Consider the following 26,957-nt stretch of genomic DNA (forward strand, 5'->3'; position numbering starts at 1 on the left):
AGACTGGACAGAAGTTGAGAGAAGATGGGATCAGGATGACAGACTGATAAATTAGAAGAACACAGATGAAAAGTAAGTGGGGAAAATATTAGTTCTTGTTAATGCATGTTCATCTTCTTTAGGGAATGAGAGAACAAAATATACAGAAAGAAGCATAACCAGAAAGCAGCTGTGAAAAGGTTTTTAAACAGTTTTCCAAAATCTTAACAGTGGTGGGCTTGGGCTGTCCTCTCCAATGCCATAAATAGCAGACAGGCCGCTGTTGCCAACTATGTCTTCTCCCAACTGGCATTACGCAGCATTTCCTCCTTCCTCATGCTACAGCAGCACAGTTTGTGGTTTGTAACAACAATAAAGAGAGAGAGAGAGAGAGAGAAATAGGGTTGTGTTCTCATCTATGTACTAATTATATTTTCACAATGCTGTGTCATAGCAATTTATTTTCTTCCCTCATAATACAGTCAGTCAGTCTCAACAGCTAGGATGGCTGTACTGTTTATTCTTGGGACTGAATTTTTTAGGACACGTAGCTAGGCTCTCTCAGTGCACATTTGCCATTTGCTTCCCTTGGCTTACCGGAGGTATTCAAAGCACAATGCTAATTTGTACTAATTTTGAATGGTTTATTTTCCATATCTTTTCATATATTTTTTTCTTGAAGTGGTTGCTGATATCTTCTGAGGCTGCACAACTTCAGTAATCTTATGTAATTTGTGTTTTACTTTTGTACTTGATCTTCTTGGTGGAGAAAATATGTCATAACATCTACTAGTAAAAAAGCATATTAGGCCATTAAATAACCATCATGTTTCTGTTTTTGGTATGAACAGGTACTGTTTGGTACAACACATGAAATTGTTGAGCTAAAAACTACATTAAAATAAAGTACACACACAGACCAGCTTTTTGAGAATACAACACTAAGTAAACAAATTAAGAGATTGGCATGAATATAAAATTATCAAGTTAGGCAAAAATCTGAACTATCAACCTTTGCCATTTTGAGATATTCTATAATGTAGTTTTATGATGTTTGCTATAAAGAAATCAAGTGTTACATTTACTGGTGCACTTTCACCTGTCTTCAATTTATAAACTTTATTCCCTTCCATTTCATGTATTACTCTATTTTTATAGACAGGAGAAACTAACAGAATTCTTCACATTCCATATACATAGACCCCACCATGACCACACTGGCAGACTAAACACTATAGCATGACTTCCCAATTAAATTTTCTGTTATACTTAACAAGCTGTTAAAAATGTCTTACTCATGGGGGCTTCTGTATCCCAAATGCCTTTTTTTTAAAGTAATTATGATCCTTTTGAAGCAGGGTAGATAAAAATCAATTATTTAAAATCAAAGAAATCGGATTTTTCATTTAAATCCGATTCTTTTTTATACAATGCTTTTTGAGGGAAAAACCTATCTAAAGATAGCTTTAATTAAGATATATTATAGCTCAAAGATATCTCATAATGGAACAGGGATTATAAATTCTAATTCTATAGCATAAGAAAATATATTCATGTAATGTTTAAGAAAAGTTTTATAAATGAGTTCCAATAGTTCATGGATTAGGGACCCAATCTTATTGGGTTCCAGTCACTTCTGTATAGATTATTTAGGGTAATTTTTCTATCTACCCAATGGGACTCAGTGCTCAGCCTAGAAGATACCATCAGAGATGCTTAGTTTTGAAGTTCTCAAATTGTGGGTTTGTGTCTCCAGAGATAACATGCTTCTTAAGAGCAAAAATGTTTTTAAATAAATAAATATATAGAGGTGAGAAATAACAGACCTCAACCCTATTGTCCCTCTGCAAATTTGTGTACCCAGAGTCAATCCCTTACCTCTCTCTAAAAGTGCAAAGTTTCAAAAAGTTCAATGAACAGAAGATTGTTAGGGGTGGAATAGATATGGACAAGGAGGAGGATCTGGAGATAAATGTGAGAAGGGAGAAAGAAGCAGTAGAAGCAAAAGTGAAACTGTTTGAGCAGAAAAAACAAAGAGTCCGGTGTCACCTTAAAGACTAACAGGTTTATTTGTGCATAAGTTTTCGTAGGTAAAAAAACCCCACTTCTTCAGATGCATGGAGTGAAAATTACAGATGCAGGAATTATATAATGACACATGAAGATAAGGGAGTTGTCGCAACCCTATACATAGTTATGGTTTCTGTATGACCAATTGTCGGTCTGTGGCCATCTTGTTCTGCTAAAAGGACAAGGCAGCCTCCATCTTGGATCAGGTTCTTGTCCCACAGAAGAAGGCAGAGACCTAATTCTGCCAAGCAACACCGTGGTGTCGTGTGCAACCATAGGGTGCGGTGTGCAACATTATAGTGCTGTGTGCATTTTCCCACTCTTTTTGCTTGGTCATCTAGGGGTCAGGCTAGTGCCTTGTGCAAAGATGCCAGTGTGCCATGTGCAAATCCTGTTGGCGTGGGGGGCAACAGCTCGGAGCCTGAAGGGTGTAGGAGCCAGGGACCAATCAGATGCCGACATGAGTGAGTGAGACTCTTCGAATAAAATTATGCTTCCCACCAAAATTTGCAGGAGTGTCCGCGTGTCAGCTGAAGGGCCTGATCAACCTTTCACCCAGGGTCTCCTCCGGATATAGCTAGCTTGTGTCATGTCATTTGGGATTTATTGTCATTTTGGATTTATCCTTATCAGCTCGTCATGCTTCTGGTGTCTGTACTGCTGGTCAGCTGCGCCTGGAGTGCGGTATTTGCATTCTAATTTCTGACATTTTGAGCTTCCCCTCTTTTTCCCCTCCCTAACTCAGTACCAAGTTGTGTATATAGTATATGAAGGTTGAATTGTTGTATTCTACAGTATTTAGCTCATGGTTGCACAGTTGTTTAGTTTGTAAATCTGTTCTGGGTTTTTAGTAGATAGTTAATTATAGACTGTTTTAAGTTGTGTAAGTTACTGCTCTGTCTTTGTGTGGAGCGTTTGGGTCTGGGTGCTGTCTCCATCTGGGGATTAGCTGACCAAGGGGTTTCTGTCCCCGCGGTCCGAGTGAGTGGAATCTGCACAATCGCAGCCGCACCACACTCTGGGTAAAACCCTCAATGTGAAAGCAAGGGCGGTTGAGGCAGTGGCCTGTGGGTCCCTTTTTTCTGTGTTGCACCGGGCACCGCTCTGACGAACCCGAACTTCCTTCTTGTGTAACTGGTGCATGTCTGTCTACTCAGTGTGAAGCAGTGAGCAGTACAGATTTATATGTTAATGATTCCTCAGTATAGATTTGTATTCTGATAATTTTTGGGTGTGTTTGTATTTTTGATAACATCTCAGTTAAGAATTGCCCCCTTCCTTGGCCCAATTTGTAACTCTCCCCCAAATAAACACAGCCACGTGGCTTTAAACTTTATTCTGGTCCAGCTTGTTTTTCCTTTCCCAATACAAAGCTGTTCGAACCCGGATTGGTCTCGGACAGGAGTTACCTCACAAGTGGAGAACCAGTGTTGACAGGGCCAATTCGAACAGGGTGTATGTAGTCCACTCCCAATAACAGATGAGGAGTTGTCAATTCCAGGAGAGGCAAAGCAGCTTTTGTAATGAACCAACCACTCCCAGTCTATCTTTGAGTTGTGAAGAATATGTTTTAAGGTTGTAACAACAAGAATGCATTTTTATGTAGAAATCCATGACTCAATTGAGTCTTCCTGACTTGTGATTTAAATCATCATTTAAATCAATTTGATTTAAATCAAATCTACCCTGCTCTGAAAAGAGCAAAAGGAAAGCCTATTTTAAAAAAACGGTGAACAGTTCTAATTAAATCATATAACCTATAAAAAGAAGTGGAAGATACTTAACTGGAAGTTCTTCAAAATGTGTGGGCCCTACCTGTATTCCACATGTGGGTATGCATGAACGCCATGCACCCAACTCTGAAAGTTCTTCAAAACACTGTCTGTTGGCCTACAAGCACAGTAGTTCTCTCCGTGCTCCCAAATAAATGTGTAAGGAGGCAGTGTGGGTGAATTCCTCTCCAGTACCTTCTCTTACTGTAAATCCAACAGGATCTGAAGCAGAGGGGATGGAGAACAGACAACAGAATACAGATAGGGACCACACATATCAAATAATTATATCTACAGTAAGTAACCTTGACTTTGAGAGGTGGTCCTTATGTATATTCTACACATGGATGATTGGCAAGCAGTGTTCAGACTGCAGATGGGTGCAAGGAAGCTGGTCGCAAAAATACTACCACTCCCATACTTGCAACCGCAGTTGAGGCATCAACTAGGCAGGGCATAATGTGTCACGAACATGTGGCTCCAACTCCAGATGGCCACTCTGCAGATGTCCTAGAGCGGAACGTCTGACACGGATGCCATGGAGGCTGCTCTGATACCCCCAGGAATAGGACTATTTGCTAAATTGTAGCATTCTGTGATACATCCTAAGACCCACTTAGAAATCTTCTAGGATGATATGGCTTGTCCATGTGACCTCAATGCTATGGAAATGAAGAGCCTCTGTAATTTCCTAATGGGTTTGGTTCTGTTCAGATAGAACACTAGAGTACGCTGGACATCGATGGAGTGATCTGTGTCATCTTCAGAGAAAGTGTGGCATTTTGAGAAATATACAGGTAAGTATATTGTTTAATATATGCAGAACACAAAAAAATTGGGGAAAAACATGGGTGAGATCAAAGAGAAACCTTTCATTTGTGAACCACTGTATAAAAGGGTCCACCACGATGGCTCTGAGCTTACTGACTCTCCTAGCTGATGTGATAGCTACTAAGAACGCCACCTTTGTGGATAGGTGGGTCATGGTAAAAATCCCCATGCATTCTAAAGGTGATTAATGAACTTGGAAAGGACAAGGTTAAGAATCTTAACTTAAGATCCTACTGATGGGAAGGTACTAATAAGGCCTTTCATGAATTATACTGTACCTGGGTGAGTAAAGATTAAGTGTCCTTCCACTGGTGGGAGGAAGGCACTTAACTCTGCAAGGTGTATTCATAGTGAACACAGAGAGATCCCGATAGGAGAGAGAGTCTAGAACCAACAGAATTATTACAGTATCTGAATAATGTCAGTACAGTTGTGCCCAGGCCAAAAATTTGGCTCAACAGCAGGGGCTACTAGACTCTTTTTTACTCTGGTATGGATCACCTGAACCGGGGCCGAACTGGGGACGATACCAAGTCTACGATGATACGTAATCTATCAAGAAGTTGGGAGGGGTTGCAAGTGCTTTGGAGGATAGGATTAAAATTCAAAATGATCTGGACGAAATGGAGAAATGGTCTGAAGTAAATAGGATGAAATTCAATAAGGACAAATGCAAAGTACTCTACTTAGGAAGGAACAATTGGTTGCACACATACAAAATGGGAAATGACTACCTAAGAATGAGTACCGTGGAAAGGAATCTGGGAGTCATACTGGATCACAAGCTAAATGTTAGTCAACTGTGTAACACTTTCAAAAAAGCAAACATTCTGGGATGTATTAGCAGAAGTATTGTAAGCAAGACATGAGAAATAATTCTTCCGCTCTACTCCGCGCTGATTAGGCCTCAACTGGAGTATTGTGTCCAGTTCTGACCACCATATTTCAGGAAAGATGTGGACAAATTGGTGAAAGTCCAGAGAAGAGCAACAAAAATGATTAAAGGTCCAGAAAATATGACCTATGAGGGAAGATTGAAAAAAATTGGGTTTGTTTAGTCTGGAGAAGAGAAAACTGAGGGGGGACATGACAACAGTTTTAAAGTACATAAAACGTTGTTACAAGGAGGAGGGAGAAAAATTGTTGTTCTTAACCTCTGAAGATAGGACAAGAAGCAATGGGCTTAAATTGCAGCAAGGGCGGTTTAGGTTGGACATTAGGAAAAACTTCCCAACTGTCAGGGTGGTTAAGCACTGGAATAAATTGCCTAGGGAGATAGTGGAATCTCCATCATTGGGGACTTTTAAGAGCAGTTGGACAAACACCTGTCAGGGATGGTCTAGATAATACTTAGTCCTGCCTTGAATGCAGGGGACTGGACTAGATGTCCTCTCAAGGTCCCTTCCAGTTCTGTGATTCTATGACTATTCTATTTGATGCCCACTCAAAAACCAGGCCATAAAATGAAGCTAACCTGGATTGGGATATTTACTCTCCCCCCCGCAGCCACATCTTGGGTTAAGATATCTGAGAATGGGTGACTCCTGACTGGTAGGTGGGCAGACAGTGGTAGAATTTCTGTGAACCTCAACTGTCTGGCCCAGTGGGGAGCTAACAGAATGATGTTGGTTCTGTCACAACGTATCTTTTCTATGACCAATGAAAACAGGAAAATGGGAGGAAAGTCCTAACAGAGGCCGTTGGTCCAAGACATCAGCAGACTATCAACCTTGAAAGTTGCAACGCATGGCTCCCCTGGAGCTACAAAAGGGAGCTTTCTATTCACTTGGGACATCAAGGGGTCTTATAGTGAAGTACCCCACCTGTAAATATCACACTCAGGACTGTCTCATTAATCTCCCACTCGTAGTCTATCAAGAAGCTTCTGCTTATTTTGTCTGCCAGGGAATTGTGAATACTGGAAAGTTATCATGATGCAGTTCCTGACACACCAGTTCCGAAGTCTCACAGCTTCCTGGGAGCGGGGACACACTCTCATTCTTCCCTGTTTGTTTAGATAGTGATGGTATTGTGAGACATTATCGGAATATGGTGCGAGCGTATAAATGGAAGGAAGACTTCGCACACAAGGAGGACCACCTTCAGTTCAAATTAGTTTGTATGTAGTCTAGTGTCTGATGGGGTCCAGGTACCCTGGGCCGTATGACTGTCCAGATGCTCATCTCATCCCAGAAGGTGGGAGTCTGTTGCAATGGTGTCCATGGGGGTTGGGAGGCTGAAGGGAACTGTGTTCGAACACCAAGTTTGAGAAGTGACAACTCTGGTGGGAATGACCACCCTGGAGTTGATGTGGTCCTTGCTTGGTCAATAGGTTGAGTGGAGCCAAGTCTGCACGCACCATTAGTGGAGTCTGTCATAAGGAGTCACATAGGTGTATGCGGGGTCTGTGAATGGTGTGGGAAACCAGGGTGCAAAGTACATGAAACCTTTCTAAGGGGAGGAATGCCCTCATAGAAAGAGTCCAGTCTTGCCCCTAAACAGTTTATTGATCTTGTGGGTAACAAAACAGACTTTGCTCCATTCATGCCAACACTTTGGGCCATTAAAAGTTGCACAAGAACCATTATCACCAACCTGACCTGCTGATGAGATCAGCCTACCAGGCACCAATCATCCAAGTATGTTTATACCGCATAGCTCATGTCTCATCTGGGCTGCTACCACAAAAAAAAAAAAAAAAAAAAAAAAAGCTTCATAAATACTGGGTTCTGTAACCAGATCAAAGGGAAGAATTTAAAACTAGAAGAGTTCCTGGCCTACCATAAAAAGCAGGACGTTCCTTTGTGATGGGTGAATAATGCATCCATGTGAAAATATGTATCCTTCTCATCAAGAGCCACAAACTTAAGCTTTCCAATAAAGATGCTGAATTGTAGAAGGTCCAGGATGGGTCTGCATCCTCCGCAGGGAAATAAGGAATAGAATCCTCTCCCTTGGTGATGAGGTGGGATGCACTCTATTGCCCCTTGGTATAAGGAGGGATTCTGTTTCCTGTTAAAGAATTTCCTCGAGAGAGTGGTCCCTGAAGGGAGTTTGTGAAGTGAGAAGGAGAGAAACTCTACAGAATATCGCTGATGGATAATCTCCAAAACCCAACTGTCCATAGTGATCTTGTTCCAGTTGCACGTGAAGAATGCACGAGAACACCAAAAGGTAATAGGGGACAAGGTGGTGGGCATTAAGGTGGTATGCAGGTCTCAACCAATATGTCAAAAGAGTGAGGAGAGTGGCCGGGGGAGAGGGGGGTCTCATGTGACCCATCAAGGTAATCTGATTCTGGGCCACGAGACATTTTGCTGACGTTGACTGTCGGCAGGCACGGCCCCCCGCAGCTCCCAGTGGTCGCGGTTCGCCATTCCCAGCCAATGGGAGCCGTAGGAAGTGGCAGGCTGCATGGACATGCTGGCCACACTTCCAAAAAACTAGTCTTCTATGGGAGTTTGCACACCTTTGTGCTTGCAACAACATGAATGCATCTTTTTTCACACACTGACAACTTTGTGCATAAATGATAAAAACTCATGCTAAGGTTTTTGAAACTATACAGTACTGAAAAAGATTAAACAGCAGTGTCATCACACACTAGGGAAGCACAATAATATTCATATCCTTTCTTACTGCAGAAAAGAATACTTCAGCATTTCAGGTCAGTATCTGTCATCATTGTAAGCACATTCAGGAGTAATATAGGATGGTTAAACCAGTTGGTCGCCATGCTTATACACAGTATTTGATTTGCATTAAGTTAGAACTATACTTGCCAATCCACAGTAGATTCATAATACAGTCAAGGTCACTGAAAGTGTACAATATTAAATTTGTCATTCTAGCCTGGTTATGGTAAATGCTGTATCTAATGGCCAACTCAATTCATAAACTCATAAAATTCAGTCTGAAGCAGGACATAATTTAAACTCCATATCATTTCTTAGACAGTTATGATACTCAGCTGCTAAATATTTTTGGTAGTTTGGTATAAAGGTCAAATTAGCCATACTTCGAAAGTAACGTAGTACTAATTGCTCTTTCCTACTACATTTATGCTAAACAGAGTGGTGCCACAGTTTAACAGTTTGTAGGCCTACATATACAATAAATCTTTCATGACTAGCTCAGTGTAGTTTCTGAACAATCTGGTGAATAACTTAACACACACCATACTTTAAACATTTTATATCAATATACTTTATGTATTTACTCACAAAAACCCAGCATCTCAATTGACACACTTGCTATGAGTCTCATTCAAGATACAAAGGACTGAATAAACTTTTTGAAACTACTCTCCAATGAGGAGCAGGAATGGGGACTTCAGCTTCTGTTGAAATAAACACTTCAAACTGCAGTTATGCATCTATTTATCTACGATGTGTCAGTAATAACTGATGGTTCATCATACCCAGTTATTTCTGGGGAGTGTATATACATTTCTGTACAGTGAATTAATTCTAATGCAATCTTTAATTTACCATTTGTCAGTGTTACAAGGAACAGAAACAGATGTCTGTCTGCTCTAAATTGTGCTAATGGTACAGCACTTAAAACATAAAAATCAGAAAATGCAAAAGGTTTCTATTTAAAAAAAAGCATATTTTTCTACACATTCATTTGAAAGATTATTTGAATTACACACTTATTTACTATATACTAGTCCTTTCTCAAAGTTGCATTTTTAACCATGCAGTAATAAAGTTCTTACTTCTGATATTGAGTTACTACGCTCCCAAATGTCAACTCTATTGATGTCCAACATGAACACTACTGTGTCTCAACATACATCAAAACCCTGCCACCCACCCCTAAAGTTACAGGCCTGAAATACTCTTTTAGATAAGCATTACTTTCAAATTATTTGCATTACAACACATTTTCAGTCTGTAATTTGTTATTTCTCTGACACTACACAAATGGTCCAAGCAGGGGCGGCTCTAGGCACCAGCAAAACAAGCTGGTGCCTAGGGCGGCAAAATCTAGGGGGCGGCAAAAGGCTGGGGCCCCAGCTCATCCTGCCGCTGCGAGCCGAGGAGCGGCCCGTCCCCTGCCGCCGGGGGGGGCGGCAGGCTGGGCCGGCGGACCTGCCGCAGTCATGCCTGCGGGAGGTCCACCGGAGCCCCGGGATGACTGGACCTGCCGTAGGCATGACTGCGGAGGGGGCGCTCGTCCCGCGGCTCGGCTGGACCTCCCGCAGGCATGACTGCGGCAGCTCAAGCGGAGCCGCCGGACCCGCGAACCGTCCGCAGCCGCGGGAGGTCCAGCCAAGCCACGCGGGACCAGCGGTCCCTCTGCAGTCATGCCCGCGGGAGGTCCGCTGCTCCCGCAGCTCCGGGGCGCCTCCCGCGCATGACTGCTTGGGGCGGCCAAAAAGGTAGAGCCGCCCCTGGGTCCAAGATGTGATATGACAAATCACAACAAGAGCAAGACAATCCGGTTCATAAAAATGCAATGAATCAATACTGATAAACAGTTATATAGGAACATAAAAAGGTAGCTTCTGATATTTAAGTTTATTTAAAGGGGTATTAACGAATTAATGTTTATAGCTCATGTAAAAGATGAGAGTTTCATGATAATACATTTGAAAGTCATCATCCACAATCAGAGGAACAAACTATTGCCTTTAATATGAAGTGGAATACATAGATATCATTTGGTAGTACTCAAGCTCAAACCATGCAATCCTGTATAAATGTTACAAGTCAAGTTTTTTGGGGTTTTTTCGGAACTGAGTTTGATTTTCTGCAAATATTTTGAAAGATAGTAAAATCATCTGTAGTTAATTTCAGGCCACATCACATTTGTGTCTCCTCGGTATTTGTTTGCCTATGCAATAAGTAGAGCTGGCTGATATATGCTGTTCACTTTCAAAAAAATGTTTTCATAAGGAAGGGAGCTTGTGTGAATTAGTTTTTCATCCCACACCACTCTTAATCAGGATGAACAGGGACTGGAACGTGCTGCTTCCTACATCACAGGCCAGCCCTAACCCCTTAGGTTTGAGCGTCAATCCTCCACTGCATTCTTTATTTCTTTCTCAATCAGAGAACTCAGGTTTCAATCCAAAAATGGATAGGTCAACACAAAACTGTTTTTACAAAAGAGAAAAAAATATTTTCATTCAAAAGGTTGAATGAAAAACAAAATTTATAATCTCAGAAGTCACCACAAAACAGAATGGTTGTCCTCTGGACAGCCATAGTAATCAGTACCTGATATCATGTATATAAGAAAACTGAATATGAAAAAAAGGTTTATTACATCCTTATAGCATTTAATTACACTAGTAATATAATTTTATACTTTAAAATTAGGGCTCTCCATTAATCGCAGTTAACTCACGCGATGAACTCAAAAAAATGAATCCCTATAAATTACACTTCTAACAATAGAATACCAATTGAAATTTATTAAATATTTTTCTATATTTTCAATATTGATTTCAATTACAACACAGAATACAAAGTGCATAGTGCTCACTTTATATTATTGTTTTTATTACAAATATATGCAGTGTAAAAATGATAAACAAAAGAAATAGCATTTTTCAGTTCACCTCATACAAGTACTGTAGTGCAATCTCTATCGTGAGTGTAACTTATGAAAGCAGATTTTTCTGGTTACATAACTGCACTCAAAAAACAACAACAACAACAACAACAAAAAAGACAATGTAAAGCTTTAGAGCCTACAAGTCCACTCAGTCCTACTACTTATTCTGCCAATCACCAAGCCCTGGTCTACACTAGGGGAGAGATTGACCTAAAATACGCAACTTCAGCTACGAGAATAGCGTAGCTGAAGTCAACTTCTTTAGGTCTACTTACCGCAGTGTGTGTACGGGGCTGAGTCGACTGCTACCACTCCCCCGTCGACTCCGCTTGCGCCTCTCGCAGCAGTGGAGTACCAGAGTCGACAGGAAAGCGCTCGGGGATAAATTTTATCGCATCTACACTAGACACGATAAATCAATCCCCGAAAGATCGATCACTACCCGCCAGTATCTCCCATAAACAAGTATGTTTATGGGAGATACTGCTGCCTGCCTCTTATTTAAAATGCCACCTGAATGTGAGACCAGGCATTCACATGGCACTTTTGTACCCAGTGTTGCAAGGTATTTACATACTAGATATGCTGAACATTCATATGCCCCTTCCATGCTTCAGCCACTATTCCAGAGGACATGCTTCCATGCTGATGATGCTCATTCAAAAATATGCATCAATTAAATTTGTGACTGTACTCCTTGGGGGGGAGAATTGTAAGTTTCCTGCTCTGTTTCACCCGCATTCTGCATATACTTCATGTTATAGCAGTCTCGGATGATGACCCAGCACATGCTGTTCATTTTAAGAACACTTTCACAGCAGATCTGACAAAACACAAAGGTGGTACTGATGTGAGATTTCTAAAAATAGCTACAGCACTCAACCCAAGGTTTAATAATCTGAAGTGCCTTCCAAAATCTGAGAGGAACGAGGAGTGGCACATGCTTTTAGAAGTCTTAAAAGAGCAACACTGTGATGCGGAAACTACAGAACCCAAACTACCTTCTGCTGGTGGCATCTGACTCAGATGATGAAAATGAACATGCATCAGTCTGCACTCCTTTGGATCATTATCAGGCAGAACCCATCATCAGCATGAAAGCATGTCCTCTGGAATGGTGGTTGAAGCATGAAGGGACATATGACTCTTTAGCGCATCTGGCACGTAAATATCTTGTAATGCCAGCTACAACAGTGCCATGCGAATGCCTGTTCTCACTTTCAGGTGACATTGTAAACAAGCAGCAGGCAGCATTATCTCCTGCAAATTGTAAGCAACCTCTTTGCCTGAGTGATTGGCTGACCAAGAAGTAGGACTGAGTGGACTTGTAGGCTCTAAAGTTTTACACTGTTTTATTTTTTGATGCAGTTGGGGTTTTTTGTGCATAATTCTACATCTGTAAGTTCAAGTTTCATGATAAAGAGTTTGTACTACAGTACTTTATGACGTGAACTGAAAAATACATTTTTTGTTTTCTACAGTGCAAATATTTGTAATAAAAAATAAATATAAAGTGAGTACTGTACACTTTGTATTCTGTATTGTAATTTAAAATATATTTGAAAATGTAGTAAACATCCAAAAATAATTAAAATAAATGGTATTCTATTGTTGTTTAACAGCACAATTAATCACGGTTAATTTTTTTAATCGCTTGACAGCCTTATTTAAAATACATAAATTAAAATCAAAACATTCAGAAGAGGAAATGTCTACTGTAATAGAAAATGTAAGAAAACACACGCCATGCCTGGCGTGTGGAAATATACATGCATATACAGTTTAGGAAATTTATCTTTTGCACCTGCTTGGGGCATTGAATAGCAAACTACCACCATGAAAGTGAGAGTATAGAAACTGTTCCATGTGTGACAACTAAAATACAATGAAGTATAGTGAAAGTAATACTACTGTGGTAAGTCACCCCCAAAGGTGTAATGCAATTTCAGCAGCAGCTTTCAAAAGAAACCAAGGCAATCACAATTTTGTGATATTTCTAAGTGGATTTAGGTCTATTTTCTGCTACGTACATGCAACTCCTAGTGCTAGTGATTTATTGCCATCAATTCTTCTGAAAAGCATTAACCATACACCCACCTGCACTGAGATGGCATTGCTGGAAATAACTTTTCTAGACTCATTAGTTTTCTCCCAGTAGATCATATTCTCTTTCATATACTTCAGGCAATAGACATGAATAGGGTAGAGGGTATAATTCTTGCTCTAAAAATTGGGTGCTTCCCTGTGTGCTCCAAAGAAAATGAAATTGGGATTCTTATAACTGAAATTTGTGTGAGACAAGTTTAGGAAAAAAGGAGGGAACTACATCAATCTCCAGCCAATAATCTGGGCCTTAAGCATTGTACCAATTTAAAAAAAAAAAAGCATGGTTATTTAGACTGAGCTGCATAACATTTAACCAGACAACTACAATATTTGAAAACTGCTTATACAGGTACACATAGTGGCATCTTTCCCAAGTCCAAGCAAAACTAACTTAACAGCAAGCTCATGTTTCCACAACTGAACTGGATCTTATACTCTGAAGCAGTTTCTAAAAGCATCAGAGTTACAGCCGCTTTCCAAATCCTCTGATTATATAATTGAAAGAGAAGGTCTTTTATGTCCTTTCATATGGAAAGTGAGTCTCTCTCAAGAAGGATGTACAGAAAAGTAACAATGCTGTTGAAGTAGTAACATATTGAATGGTCAATGTCCAGACATTCAACTAAAGGAGAAACAGGTCCACCAACGATTAAACAGTGCGAGCAAAGATGAGAATGTTTAAGATTTTCCCTGAAATCCACTATAGTGGACCAGTAAAACACAGTTTAACAGCACCCAGGCAGTTTGGAGAAGTTTCACTGGAGAACTTCTCAGCCTCATGGCTGAGGGGTGAAAACATTATCTAAAGTTGTCCCTGTAATACTCATGCAACCAGCTGGCTAGAAAGCAGTATAGAAGGTTCTTTACCAGCAGCATGCTTTAAAATGGATGGGTGGTATGCAGCAGGGATGTCCTCTACTACTTGCTGAGAACATAACTCCACTTGCTCTTCTTTATTTCCCCCACACACACTCCATACAATGTAGCTATTCAGTGGCAACAATGCCAACTTTAAAGAAACTCTTCTATATTGTCCCCATTTATATTAGCATTTAAAAAAAAAAGCCTGCTTGTGCATTGCATCTATCAAATGTATCTGACTAAAATTACAAGGCTTCTTTCTATTTCAGTAGTACTGGTTTGATGTCATGGAACTACTTTTAATGTGTTCTGGCAAAAGCTACACATTTTTATAGTTTTTCGTAAGAATTATTGCAAAATGTTTCACAGATTAAAAAAATCACAGTTAAGTAAAATAAATAGCTAAGAGTACATGAATTATTCACCATGAACATTTGAGGCAGTTTCTGTATTTTTGTTTGTTTCTTTTGTTTTAAAGATAAATATAGTTTTCTCCCATTGTGTGTTCTCTGTCCCCTAAGGATAAAAATGACAAATCTTTTGGGGGTTTCCCCCCCCCCTTTTCCTTTTTTTTTTAAATATTTTCTTGCCGTTAAATGTATTTGAAATTAACAGTGTACAGCCATTGAGAAAAAGCCAAATGTTCACACTAAACTTTAAACATGCTCACTAAAACTGACTAAAAAATAAGTAACAACCAATTAAGCCATCAACACAATATCTACCAGCTCTAGTATCAGAGGGGTAGCCGTGTTAGTCTGGTTCTGTAGAAGCAGCAAAGAATCCTGTGGCACCTTATAGACTAAGGCTGCTTTATTGGGTGCCCGTTGAAGCACACTCTTCGGCCATGCCATCCTCAGGTAGACAGACTGCAAAACGTCTGTTAGTCTATAAGGTGCCACAGGATTCTTTGCTACCAGCTCTAGTTACTCCAAATTCATATTAGCATCTGAGCACCTGAACCACACCACAGTAAAACAACAAAATTTAGATCTATTCTGCTTTTTTAAACAGGCTGTCTTTGCTTCAGATATCCGCTTATTGCTCCCTACGCTGGTTTGCCTTCTTCCACGTCTGATTGGTTGTAGGTATTCTAAATTAAGTTAAAATGTGAAACAATTCTAATGGTGACCTATGTGAATGTTGAGTTGTTATGATAGTATGGCAAATTTAATACCATTTTATTTTTCATTAAAATTGCATAATTCATTTCAAAAGAAGCCAAAGCACTTGACAAACGAAACCTCTGGGGACAAATGTGACAGCCAAACAGATTTTGCACAAGTTACTTTAAAAGCAAAACCCAAGTAGGTTTGCAATGCCTTTGTAACCTTGATATCTTCATTATCTTATTTAATGGATAAAGCTTAAACCAACATAGGAAATGTGCAGTTGAGACAAAAAAAACAATTAAGCACTCTAGAAATTTAAGTCAACTTTTATTTTTAAATATTCCATGGCCGTACAATTTTCTTACTAACCCTAGAACGAAGGAGTTCTGCATTTTCACAGTTTTCATGAAAAGTTATTGAAAATAAACATCAGTCCATCGGGTCTCAGGTATATTTTGTTTCTTTATTTAACTTATGATTTGCCAAACCTGTTGTGCCCAGTAAACACAAAATTTAGAACCCAACGATATAAATAAAATTGACTAAAAGAATACACATCTTTAATAGAACACGGTGTGTGTGGGGAGGGGGTTAATAACTTCCCTAGGAAACCAATCCTAAATGGAAGGGAGGCTTCAGAGTTGGTGTGTTGCTGTCTTTGTATGCTTTTTGAACTATCCATGACAGATGTATTTGACCCTTTTCCTGTATAAACATAATTCAGTATCGTTACTTTTTCTTTGTTTTAAACTAAAATTGCTGTTAATTTTCATTACTTTCTCCTCCATTTGTTTCAGCACTCCAACTAATTACTAGAGCATTTATACATGCTGTAATAAGGTGTCTGCTTCCTAATCTGTCTGTCCTTACTTGCAGGATTGTATCAGAGATGCCAAATGCAGTGTTTGTGCCTTCACAATTACCTCCGTATTGATGAACTGTGATCAATTAGGCAATAGATATAATGTGATTAGAAAGGGAACATGTTTCCTTTATAGAATGTTCTCTTTCCCTCCATTAGGAAAGATCTTGTGATAAGTCAATAAAGGGAATTTTTTTTTTTAAGTGTTTCAAAGAATGAGCGGCGACTCAGGGGTGACTAAATCAAACATTTGAAAAAGATCTTGGTGCTTTTACTTTTTTGTCAGTTTAATGTGGTTCACAATTTTGGAATCCACCTCTGAGATTTTACCTGAGCAGACACTCACATAGGAATCCTCTTCATAGTATCTCAGCACCTCTCGACATTTTATCAGCCTTCTATGTCAATTCCACTCAGTTATCTTCACAAAGCCCTGGTCTACACCACAGGGTTAGGTCAAATTTAGCTGCATTAGGTCAATTTTGGTATGAATGGAGCTGCAGGAAATCCAACAAGAGCACAGACCACCGCTGCATCCACTGTATAACTGCTACCCTCCTCCTCATGTTCCATAGCCTCCTCACCCAGATGTCCAAGAATGGTGGTGGTGGGGGGGGGGAGGCTCCTTGCACCCAGCCATTCCACTCCAGAGGATGGCCAAAGCAACAGAAGGCTGTCATTCAAACAGTTTGATTTTTAGTGTGGCTACAATAAGCAATGTGGCCTTGTCCATTATCTCATTATCTCATTATTGTTTCAAAACAATAGTTACTTTATTTTGAAGGGGGGAGGGTGGTTAGCTTACAGGGAATTAAAATCAACAACGGGGGTGGGTTTGCATCAAAGAGAAACACATACAACTGTCACACCAAAGCCTGGCCAGTCATGAAACTGGTTTTCAAAGCCTCTCTGATGCGCAGAGCACCTTGCTGTGGTCTTTTAATCAGCCTGGTGTCTGGCTGCTCAAAATCGGACACCAGGCAATTTGCCTCAACCTCCCACCCCGCCATAAATGTCTCCCCCTTACATTCACAGATATTATGGAGAACACAGCAAGCAACAATAACAATGGGAATGTTGGTTGCGCTGAGGTCTGACCTAGTCTGCAAACATCGCCAGAAAGCTTTTAAACGTTCAAAGGCACATTCTACCACCATTCTGCACTTGCTCAGCCTATAGTTGAACTGCTCCTTACTACCGTCCAGGCTTCATGACATGTTTACAGAGAATTTTTAGCATACAATAAACTAGTTGTTGTTAACCTATTTTCTCAAGTGTTAGTCAACTATCATGAGCCATGGGAGCAAGGGGTAGGCTGGGGTAGGTGCAACCGCGCGGTGCTGCCGGCTGGGAGAGCAGCATGACACAGAAGCCTCCAGCTTGCATGATATTCCAGGCAGGACTGAATCTCCATGAGACGAAACTTAAAGAAGAGAATGACCTGGAGTCTCTGGCTATACCTATTCGGTATTCGAGGAGGAGGATAGCCATATCTGTAAAGGCGCCCCAATCGACTTCACCGAGGTCTGCCAGGAGCACCCAGGAGACATACAACAGCTATCAGTCCTTCTGCACCGTCTGCCATGAAGGCAAGGAGCTGCTGCTGTGTAGCAATGCTGTACCGTGTCTGTCAGCAGCACCCAGGAGACGTACGGTGACGGTGAGCTGAGCAGGCTCCATGCTTGCCGTGCTATGGCATCTGCACGGGTAACCCAGGAAAAAAGGCACGATATAATTGTATGCCATTGCTTTTCAGTGGGGCCTGACAACATGTACCCAAAACCACCCATGACAATATTTTTGCCCCATCAGGCATTGGGAGCTTAACCCAGAATACCAATGGGCAGCGGAGAATGCAGGAACTGTGGGATAGCTACCCACAGTGCACCACTCTGTAATTCGATGCTAGCCACAGTAGTGAGGACGCACTCTGCCGACTTAATGTGCTTAGTGTGGACATACACAATCAACTGTATAAAATCAGTTTCTAAAAATCGACTTCTATAAAATCAACCTAATTTCGTAGTCAAGACATACCCTAATAATAATAACAACTTATATGGTTTCATATCTTCCAACTGCTTCAGAACCATTATCTAATGCTCACAAAATTCTTGTGATGTAGGGTATTAATCCCATTTTTCTGGGGAACAGACACAGAGGTTAAATAACTTGCCCAAAGTGACACAGTTGTCCTATCTTTGAATGTTTTGCTCCCAAATCCAAGTTAGAAGGTACCTAATCTGGCCAGAGAAATGGCGTTACAAATTAAGTACACAGAAATTAATATACACATTCTGAGGACAGGAGTGGATTAGGGTTTTGTGTGGGCCCCTGGGCCAGAGCAAGCAGGGGCCTCTCCCCACCTTTTACATCTGCAGTCCCCTCCCACCCACGGTCCCCTCCCCACCGCGCTCCTGCCAGGAAAATGGGGTCAAGGCACGGGGGCTTGCCCTACTTTGCCCACCCGATGCTCCAGTCGGAACATCAGACAGGTAGAGCAAGGCAAGCCCCTGTGCCCCAACTCTGCTCCCCAGCAGGAGTGGCAGGTGGATAGAGTGGGTTTGGGCAGAGGGGCGCCCATTTTTCTCCCCATCCCCCACACCCCGCATTGGCCAGGGTCACGGGGCCTGGGCCCATTGGGCCAATGGCTAATCCACCACTGACTGAGGAGAATTTTTTTCATTTTCCACATAAGTGAGACCACCTAGATGAGTTTTGCTCCAATTCTAACTGGCCAGTGTGGTAGCTGAAGTTCTGCAAATATAGAATTATCAGGTGCCCTGTCACTAAAACAGACACTGATCTGTTAGGCATCCCTGCTCCTGACAGCGAGATAGTGGAGAGATTGAAAAGCAGTGCAAGGAAGAGCACATTATGGGATGAAACAAAATAGTGGAAATTTGACTCCAAGCTCCCACAATTCCATGAGAGGAATGCTGGTATCCCACAATGCCTGCAAAAATGACCCAAAAAGCAGCATGCAAGATAGCACAAGAGACACTGGAATGCCTACCCACATTGCTGGTTTTCTTTTGTTGATAAAGCCTCTCGCTGAGAGGACACGCTGCACCAGGGGAAAAAAAAAATAAAGGCCAAACATGCACAATGTCAGTAGCTGTATGCTGGCACAAATGCTACCAGTAAAATAGTCTATTGTAAATGTGGCCTAAGATCAATGAGGTTGCACAGGAATAAATAGGTTCCAAATTCTGCCCTACAGCCTAGTTAACCTATATCAATATTATTCAAGGTTACTTTCTTCTACAAGTTATTCCTCTTTTGTCGGAGTCAGGAAGCCAATGATATAAATGACAGGTTTTCACCTGTACATAAGGTTCGCAGAAGTTATGCATCTCCAAGTCACAGTGAAGGGAATGGGTATTGATAGCAGTATGATTATATACTGATTCTATCAACAACTAGCAAAGATTACAAGGTATGAAGTGTCAGGAATTGTCTTCTGAACTTGCTGTGAATTACCAGTCCAGGCTAACTTTGATAGTTACACTTCACCCAAAGTAACTAAATAAAAATATATTTTACTACATCTCCTGTGGTAATGATTTAGGTCTATTCTTAATACAATACTTTCTCCACTACAGGGAAGAGAAAATACTAAATGTACAACAAAATCAAAACTTTTATATTTTAAGTTCTCATCTTATGAAATATATTCTTTTTTTGTCATTGCAAGGATGACATGTTTACAGAGAATTTTTAGCATAAAATAAACTAGTTGTTAACCTATTTTCTCAAGTGCTAGTCAACTATCATCTACTTATTTGGATAAAATTATTAATTATTTCCTCAATGAAAGAAATTATGAATGAAACTCCAGGACAAGTATTGAAGTAGGCTATATGCAAAAGATACTCAAACTTGGTAAACAATATTTTTATACGAGCTGTTTGGAAATGCTAGGCTACTATAGATGCATGAAATTCACATATAGTTTAATAAAAGCTTATATCATGAATAACTGATACTTCCATAAACAAAACATTGTGAATTAACTTAAGTTTTTGTTCACCCTTTAGTGCATGTAGCAGAGGCAGTGAATTGTTAACTTCCCCATTAATGCAGTCATCTACTCTAACTTGTTAAAAAGTATACTCAAAATTATATGGTACAGCGCCCAGAAGTTTGCATTCAGCAGCTTCACGCAAAAGCCAATAGAAAAGAAGTCCCTGCCCAAATTAGTTACAATGGTATTACTGCTTCCTTGGAAATATTCTCTGAGTTAATAAGACGACAGAGGATAATGAACAATTTGAAAATCAATTCTACTAGAGTTATTTCTGACAAAGCCCATAAATTCTAACCTCTGCCAATAAAAGTGATGAATATGATTTATTGCCACCCACCCTTCACTGAACTAATTTTTTTAAATCACTACATTATCATAATTCTCTGAATCGCCCCAGTATGTCTAGTATACACGCAACCTTGCAGAAGCGAGCTTTTCTACTCCTGACTGCCATAAAGAGTAGAGGACACTGTCAGCAGTAAATTATAAGGCTATGTCTACACAAACAAGTTGCACTGATTGAATTATACTCAATATAGTTAAAACACTTCAAACCCATAGTTATGTAGTTATACTGGTGTAAGAAGGCTTATGTTGGTGTGACTGCATTCAGACTAGGGGCAGTACTGCTATTAATGATTTCAGTTTACAAAAAAGTTGTATTCCCACCCAAAACAGTTATACTAATACAAAAACCGTATGTAGACCAGGGCTGAGAATGGACCTCCATGCTCAATTCCACCAGAATAAGAAATCTGGGCAGCAAGCTGGAGCTGCGACACAGGATGCAGTTATCCTAGCACCCATGTAAGGCATGTGAAACAGAATGGTTTAACTAGAGCCCAGGTATATGCAGGAGGGGTGTATTTCACCATAAGACAAAATCTATCATGACAGAGAGTGAATTCCAATTTAACAATACAATTCAAGAGATACCTGTTGAGACTGACATTGACTTCACTCAAGTAATGAGAAATAGTACTAAAATTCTCCTAAATAATCGCTATGGCAAAACTTTTAGGTAAGTGTTTGCCTCTTCATCCAGGCAACTGGTCTGTCCCTTCCCTACCCCCACACCAGCTCCGAGATTAGAGGATAAGCTACAACATGCAAAGAGAAACATTTAGTTAATTATCCTCTGAACACACAGTGCAGAGAAAATTAAAAGTGAAAAAGAAAGATTATGAAGTGGTAATATACCAGTAGAGCAAAACTACACACAGACATGCCTCTGAATTTCCCAGAGTTTTGCTGACCAGTTTTCATGAAACATTTTTTATGATGTTCAGAGAAAGCTATTTTCAAACTCAAGATGTCCAGTCTAATACAGAAGTTTGTTTTTAATTGGTTTTTGTTTGTTTGATTTTACTTCCTCAATAGCAGAACTGAATAGGTAAATCAGCCTCCCATTAAAATATTTATGGCACAGGAGTTGGACAAGGAACTCCTTGAAGGCAATGTAATAAACTTAGCCTTGAAATCAAAATGCAACCATTCCAAGGCTAATGCTACCATCAGCACTAGCTTTTCCACAGTAACAGAGAAATTATGTCAAGGCACCCAGTTGCAGAAGGGAATTAATACTACTTCTTCAAGGGTGGTTCCAAAGCAGCAGTCTGCTGTACATCCAGGCCTCCACAGGGGAATGAGCCCTTCTGAGACGCAATGCTTCCTCGAGTTTGTGTCTCCACACTGACCTTCAAGGTATGATATAGTCCTTAAGTTGTGACATAACACAAACTTCACACGGGTATTAACCACATATTTTCAACAATGGAGTACAGCTCCACCCTTATGCCAAATTAATTATTTACTGACAACAAGGCTGAGTATCAACCTATAGACACCACCAATGTAAGGGTGGGCTCGGGAGATCATATTTTATGCTGAACAAAAATCACTTTCTTTATCACTTGAGAAGGATACTGTGTGGCTGCGCAGCACTGTCTCACACTCAGGTGCCTCCATGTATTTAACAAAAATATTATGTGAAGTCACCCATCACATCTCTTAGTTACCCACTATCACTGAATGTCCATATTACGAACATTTATCCCACTCTCAACCTCCTCCCCACACTGTAACACACAGAGAGACATCAGCAGAATTATACAAGAATAAGTGTTTACCTTGCTCTCCCAGGCCCTTCAACATGAGCCCTGCAAGAGATGCTGGGTGATTCATGTTCTTGTGCCTATGATTACTGGCATGAGTGCTGGCACTGATCTGCCAAATATATGCTATAAGGAGAAACCCCTGAAGAAAACCCAGTTTTAATATAAGAGTTATTTATTGACTTCCAAAAAGTCTGCTTGGTTATTCTCATTTCATGAACTAGATGTAATCACTACAGATATGTTTATCACGGCTGAATTCAATGAGTTCAACTCATAATCAATAAAGGTTTCCCTTTTATTTCCAGTAGGATTTCACCTCCTCCTGATCTCCACAGTTTATCTGACTTTATTGCAATATTTTGTAGTTTTCAACTTGATCCACACTTTTCCCTGGAATTGGGAATGTTACATATTTTCAGAGCTATGTAGAATATGCTATCAACACCGCTGATAGAGCTTAACTAGAAGAACAGGGAATTTTAAACCCCAGGTACAAGATTTACAATCCAAAGGCATAAAAAAAGTCAATCAGAAGGACTGATAGTATGACCAAAAAAAAAGAGTTTTACACTCTCTCAAAAAAAAAAAAAAAATCACTAAAAATCTTTGGCTCCTCAGTGACATTTCAAAAATGAATGTAGCCATGACACTTTAGATCTTGGTTTTGACCTCTAATGCAGTTAAAGAAAGTAAATCAGAAAGGTTTTCAGATGAGAATCTTATTTAAAAAGGGCTTTTAAAAAGGTACTGATTCAAGTAACATGGGAACATCTTAAGTTTACATCTTATTTGTGTTTTTTCAGCCTACATATTATACTGTACCTGATCATAGGAAATGAAGCATATTGTAGAGGCACTTTTCACAGTACCAGAATAATAATGTTATCATCTTTATAGGGGTGCACAACAGAGGACACAATGGGCTCTTCTTCACCCAACCCCTGGTCAGCCCTAACTCATGGGGAGACAGGAATGGGGAACTCTTGCCAAAACAGATTTATATTGTACAGAAAGACCAGAAACTGCACAGACTTTTTCCTTCTAACTCTGATCTGTAGTCTGTTTCTCTTGTGTTTGGTGCAGCCTCAACTCCTGTAGCCCCTCACTGCACCAAACATAAAATATAGTTATTATGCCTGGTTGCCTGTGAGCTCCAGGTAACTTCTCAGATTTTTATCCCTTGAATTCCTGGCCCACAAACTCAGTAGCAGCTGGCACAGGAAACTGAAGATACTTTTGTCTAACTCTTCTTAGGTTGCTCCTACCCAAGAGTTTAAAGACTTTTCTACACTGTATCACACATACCTATTTAACCTTACTCCAAAAGTACGGGCTCTAAAACAGGGATTTACAGTTAAACAAAAAAGTTAAGGAAAGATACTTTCCTGGCAGGCCAAATCTACCATAAAAAAAAATTTGCAGTCTACCCTTTGTTTTTTCACTGAAGATTACTAAATGATTCATTATCAAAAATACTACTCAAGACTTTTATACAACATATCTGAAAAGCTTAATATAAATAAATAAAATTAAATAAAATAAAAATACTACTTGCTACACTTTGAAAGATGAGTATTGTAGCTTATTTGTTTTAACTAGCAGACCGAATGCCAAAATTGCTATAGGCATGAAGCTTAAATATGTGCGGGAATAGTCCCTCACTAGGGAAATATATTTGAGCCTTCGGGCAAACTTTGGTTACTTGATCAATTTATTTATGATGCTTTCAAAACAAGCTGTTGTGGATGTGCAGCATATTTCACATGGGATTTTTTTTTTCAAATATGGTAAGTAAAGGCTGTGTTGAGCCAGGGCTAATTAAGTTTTTTTCATGAAAGAATGACTGTGGTGTTGAAGAGCATGTGGGATGAAGCAAATGGCCCTTCCCCCGCTTCACTTCAGACATTCCATCATCAGCAGTAAAGGAGCTCCATTACTGTACATCTTAGAAAGTGTGTGTTAGTCACATACCCCCTTCCTGCAAACTTCAAGGGTGTTTAGTGACTGTATAAACAGATTATGAACAGCCAGGACAAATGTTACAGCTTAAGGAACTCAGCAGGTTATCAGCCTCACAAGGAGTATGGAAAGTCAGCCAATATTCTTCACATAAACATGGATACAAATTCAAAGTCAGCCCAGTTGTCAATCCTTTGTGCATTCTCACTCTAAAGCTGTGCACAGAGGACGAGACATACTGAAGCCACTGGGGCACATCTATTAGCAAATATGCCATATGGTAATATACATAAAACCATTCATAGCTTACTAGTCAGCAGGTTTCATTGCTCGCCCCAGTGTCTCATTTGACACCAGAGGTAAATAACTTGATTTACCAGTCACCTCTGATGTCAAACGATTTCCCTTCCTTCAACCAAAACAATAGTTTCAGCAATTTCAAAAGTCACATGCTTTTTAAACAGTAGCAGCAAATCTTCTGGTTTCTAAAGCTTCCATGAAGAAACACTGTTAAACAGAGCCTGAAACTATAAGAATTACTGCTCTGCTTTTAGACACTTCCCTCTTAACAGTGTTTAACCTAAAGCCTATGTCTTTAACCATTATGATCATTTATCTTTCACAGCACTTTTAGACTTCAATCTTGGTACTGAAACCCAAGAAATTAACTAATTTTTTAACGTTTCACACATGGGTCCTACTTATGACACAGCAGTTTATTATTTACAAATTAACACCATTATATATCATCTCTGTTATTATAAAGTAAAACATATCTCCTACCTGACTGGATTGCTGGTTAGAGACACTCTCAGAGACTCTAGGCAGTTAAGAAGTTTTTCTTCTGTGATACCAGATCGTAATTCATGGACATATTCTTGTGAAGATAGTGTGCACTCATGCTTGCTATTTTTCAATCCTCCCTGTAAAAAAAAAAAAAATGAACAGATGAAATTTTAACATAGCCAGAATCCAAATTACATGAATTAATAGAATATTTTTAAGAAAATACAGATGTGAAATTTCACATCTAGAATTGTCACTCTTACTATCTGGCAAGACTACTGCATCCGAACGCCTGACTTACAAGTATAAACAGAAAATTTTCTTCCATCCTCCAGAGAAGAAATGTAAAAAACTTATCACCCAAGTAACAGCTAATAGTGATGTATAGCACAATATATTAAGCCTTAAATAAAATTCCCTAGGACAAAAAATTAATCTGTGACATGCTGTTTGAAAAAAATAGTGTACATCATTTTAAGATTTTATCCATAGATTTGAAAGGAACTTATTTTTTAAAAGTAACCAAAATTGAGAAAAAAAGATTTACTCAAACTATACAAGGATTGACTATTTTAAAAAAAATATTTTTTTAATATTATGAAACATACAAATAAGAGGTATATTTTAATGTATAGATATAAAACACATCATATGGAAATATGGGAAAATCCACCTGACATCTTATTTAAGGAAAGCAAGTAACAACTCCCAGCAGATGAACCTTGGTACGTAGTTTGGTATCTGAGGGATATCCCATCAATATTTCATAACTCTACAGCTTTCTAAACCCATCCTGCACTTCAAAGTCCGTTATAGTAATACAATGAAGCTGGGCGAAAGGAAGACAATTGTCGCCAGACATTATTTCTGGAAGAGAATTGTGGGGATTTTTTCTATAGATGCATATTAGTTTGCCTAAGTTCTTGATTTCATATGAAGTTCAGCAGAGTTGAAGCTTCACAATCGTCTAGTGGTTAGATAACAAGAAGCTTGGGTTCCAGTAGTAACTAATAGTTTTGGTACTGTTAGGCCTGCTCTACACTGGGGGGGGGTGTCGATGTAAGATACGCAACTTCAGCTACAGGAATACCGTAGCTGAAGTCGAAGTATCTTATTCCGACTTACCTCCCGTCCTCACCGCGAGGGATCGACGTCCGCGGCTCCGCGTGTCGACTCCGCAACCGCCGCTCGCTCCGGTGGAGTTCCGGAGTTGACGGATGAGACGTGATATATCGATCCCCGAAAAATCGATCGCCACCCACCAATACGGCGGGTAGTCTGGACCTACCCTTACATAAGTATAATAAGAGTTAAAATTTGGTTGTTTCCATGCAAATTGCAATTGGAAGCTCTGATGAGTTTTAGCTCATGAGCTCTAGTCTCCATCTTCCATGGAAATTGAGGTAGTATTGGAAGAAATAAATTCAGGGAAGAGTTAAAGGAGGTGTTTTCCCCTTCAATTTATCAGTTTACTCCTTGGCTTTATTGATTCAATTTTATGGGAACTGCATGCAGAAACAGAATTTTCACATTCATTTCAGCTGCTGGTTATCTGCTGAAATTTTCAAGAATAGGTTTCAAGTAATAGTTTCAAAAGGCTCCTAAAGTGTTAAGTTCATCAATTAAATAGATAAATATGTAATAAAGAGAAGTTTCGGTTTTTCACCAACATTACAGCTTCAAAAAGTTGGCATATTAAATTATTTCTGATCTGGACATGCAAAAGTCAAACCATCTCCAACTACTCAAATCCCTGCCTTCATGCCTCTTCACAGTTCTAGAACCTTAACTGGGCCTGCCTCTTCCTGCAGTTCCCTGCTTCATTCCCTAAATACATCTGCAACAAATGAGACCGATCCTACAGAAGAGAGTTGCCTTCACTATCAGTTCTGATTTATTGCTTGA

General features: G+C 39.8%; 1 protein-coding gene across 12 annotated transcripts in view; it reads right to left on the minus strand.

Moving 5' to 3' along the window:
• The window catches only part of DIAPH2 (diaphanous related formin 2), an 827,558-nt gene that overhangs the window by 682,108 nt on the left and 118,493 nt on the right, over positions 1 to 26,957 (minus strand). For all 12 annotated transcript variants that reach the window (XM_039487835.1, XM_039487836.1, XM_039487834.1 and 9 more), the window contains one exon: positions 25,050 to 25,189. In XM_039487835.1, coding sequence (XP_039343769.1) covers positions 25,050 to 25,189 — 140 coding nt within the window. The remainder of the gene's footprint in view (positions 1 to 25,049; positions 25,190 to 26,957) is intronic.

Source organism: Mauremys reevesii, linkage group 9 (assembly GCF_016161935.1).
Source record: "Mauremys reevesii isolate NIE-2019 linkage group 9, ASM1616193v1, whole genome shotgun sequence".
NCBI lineage: Eukaryota > Metazoa > Chordata > Testudines > Geoemydidae > Mauremys > Mauremys reevesii.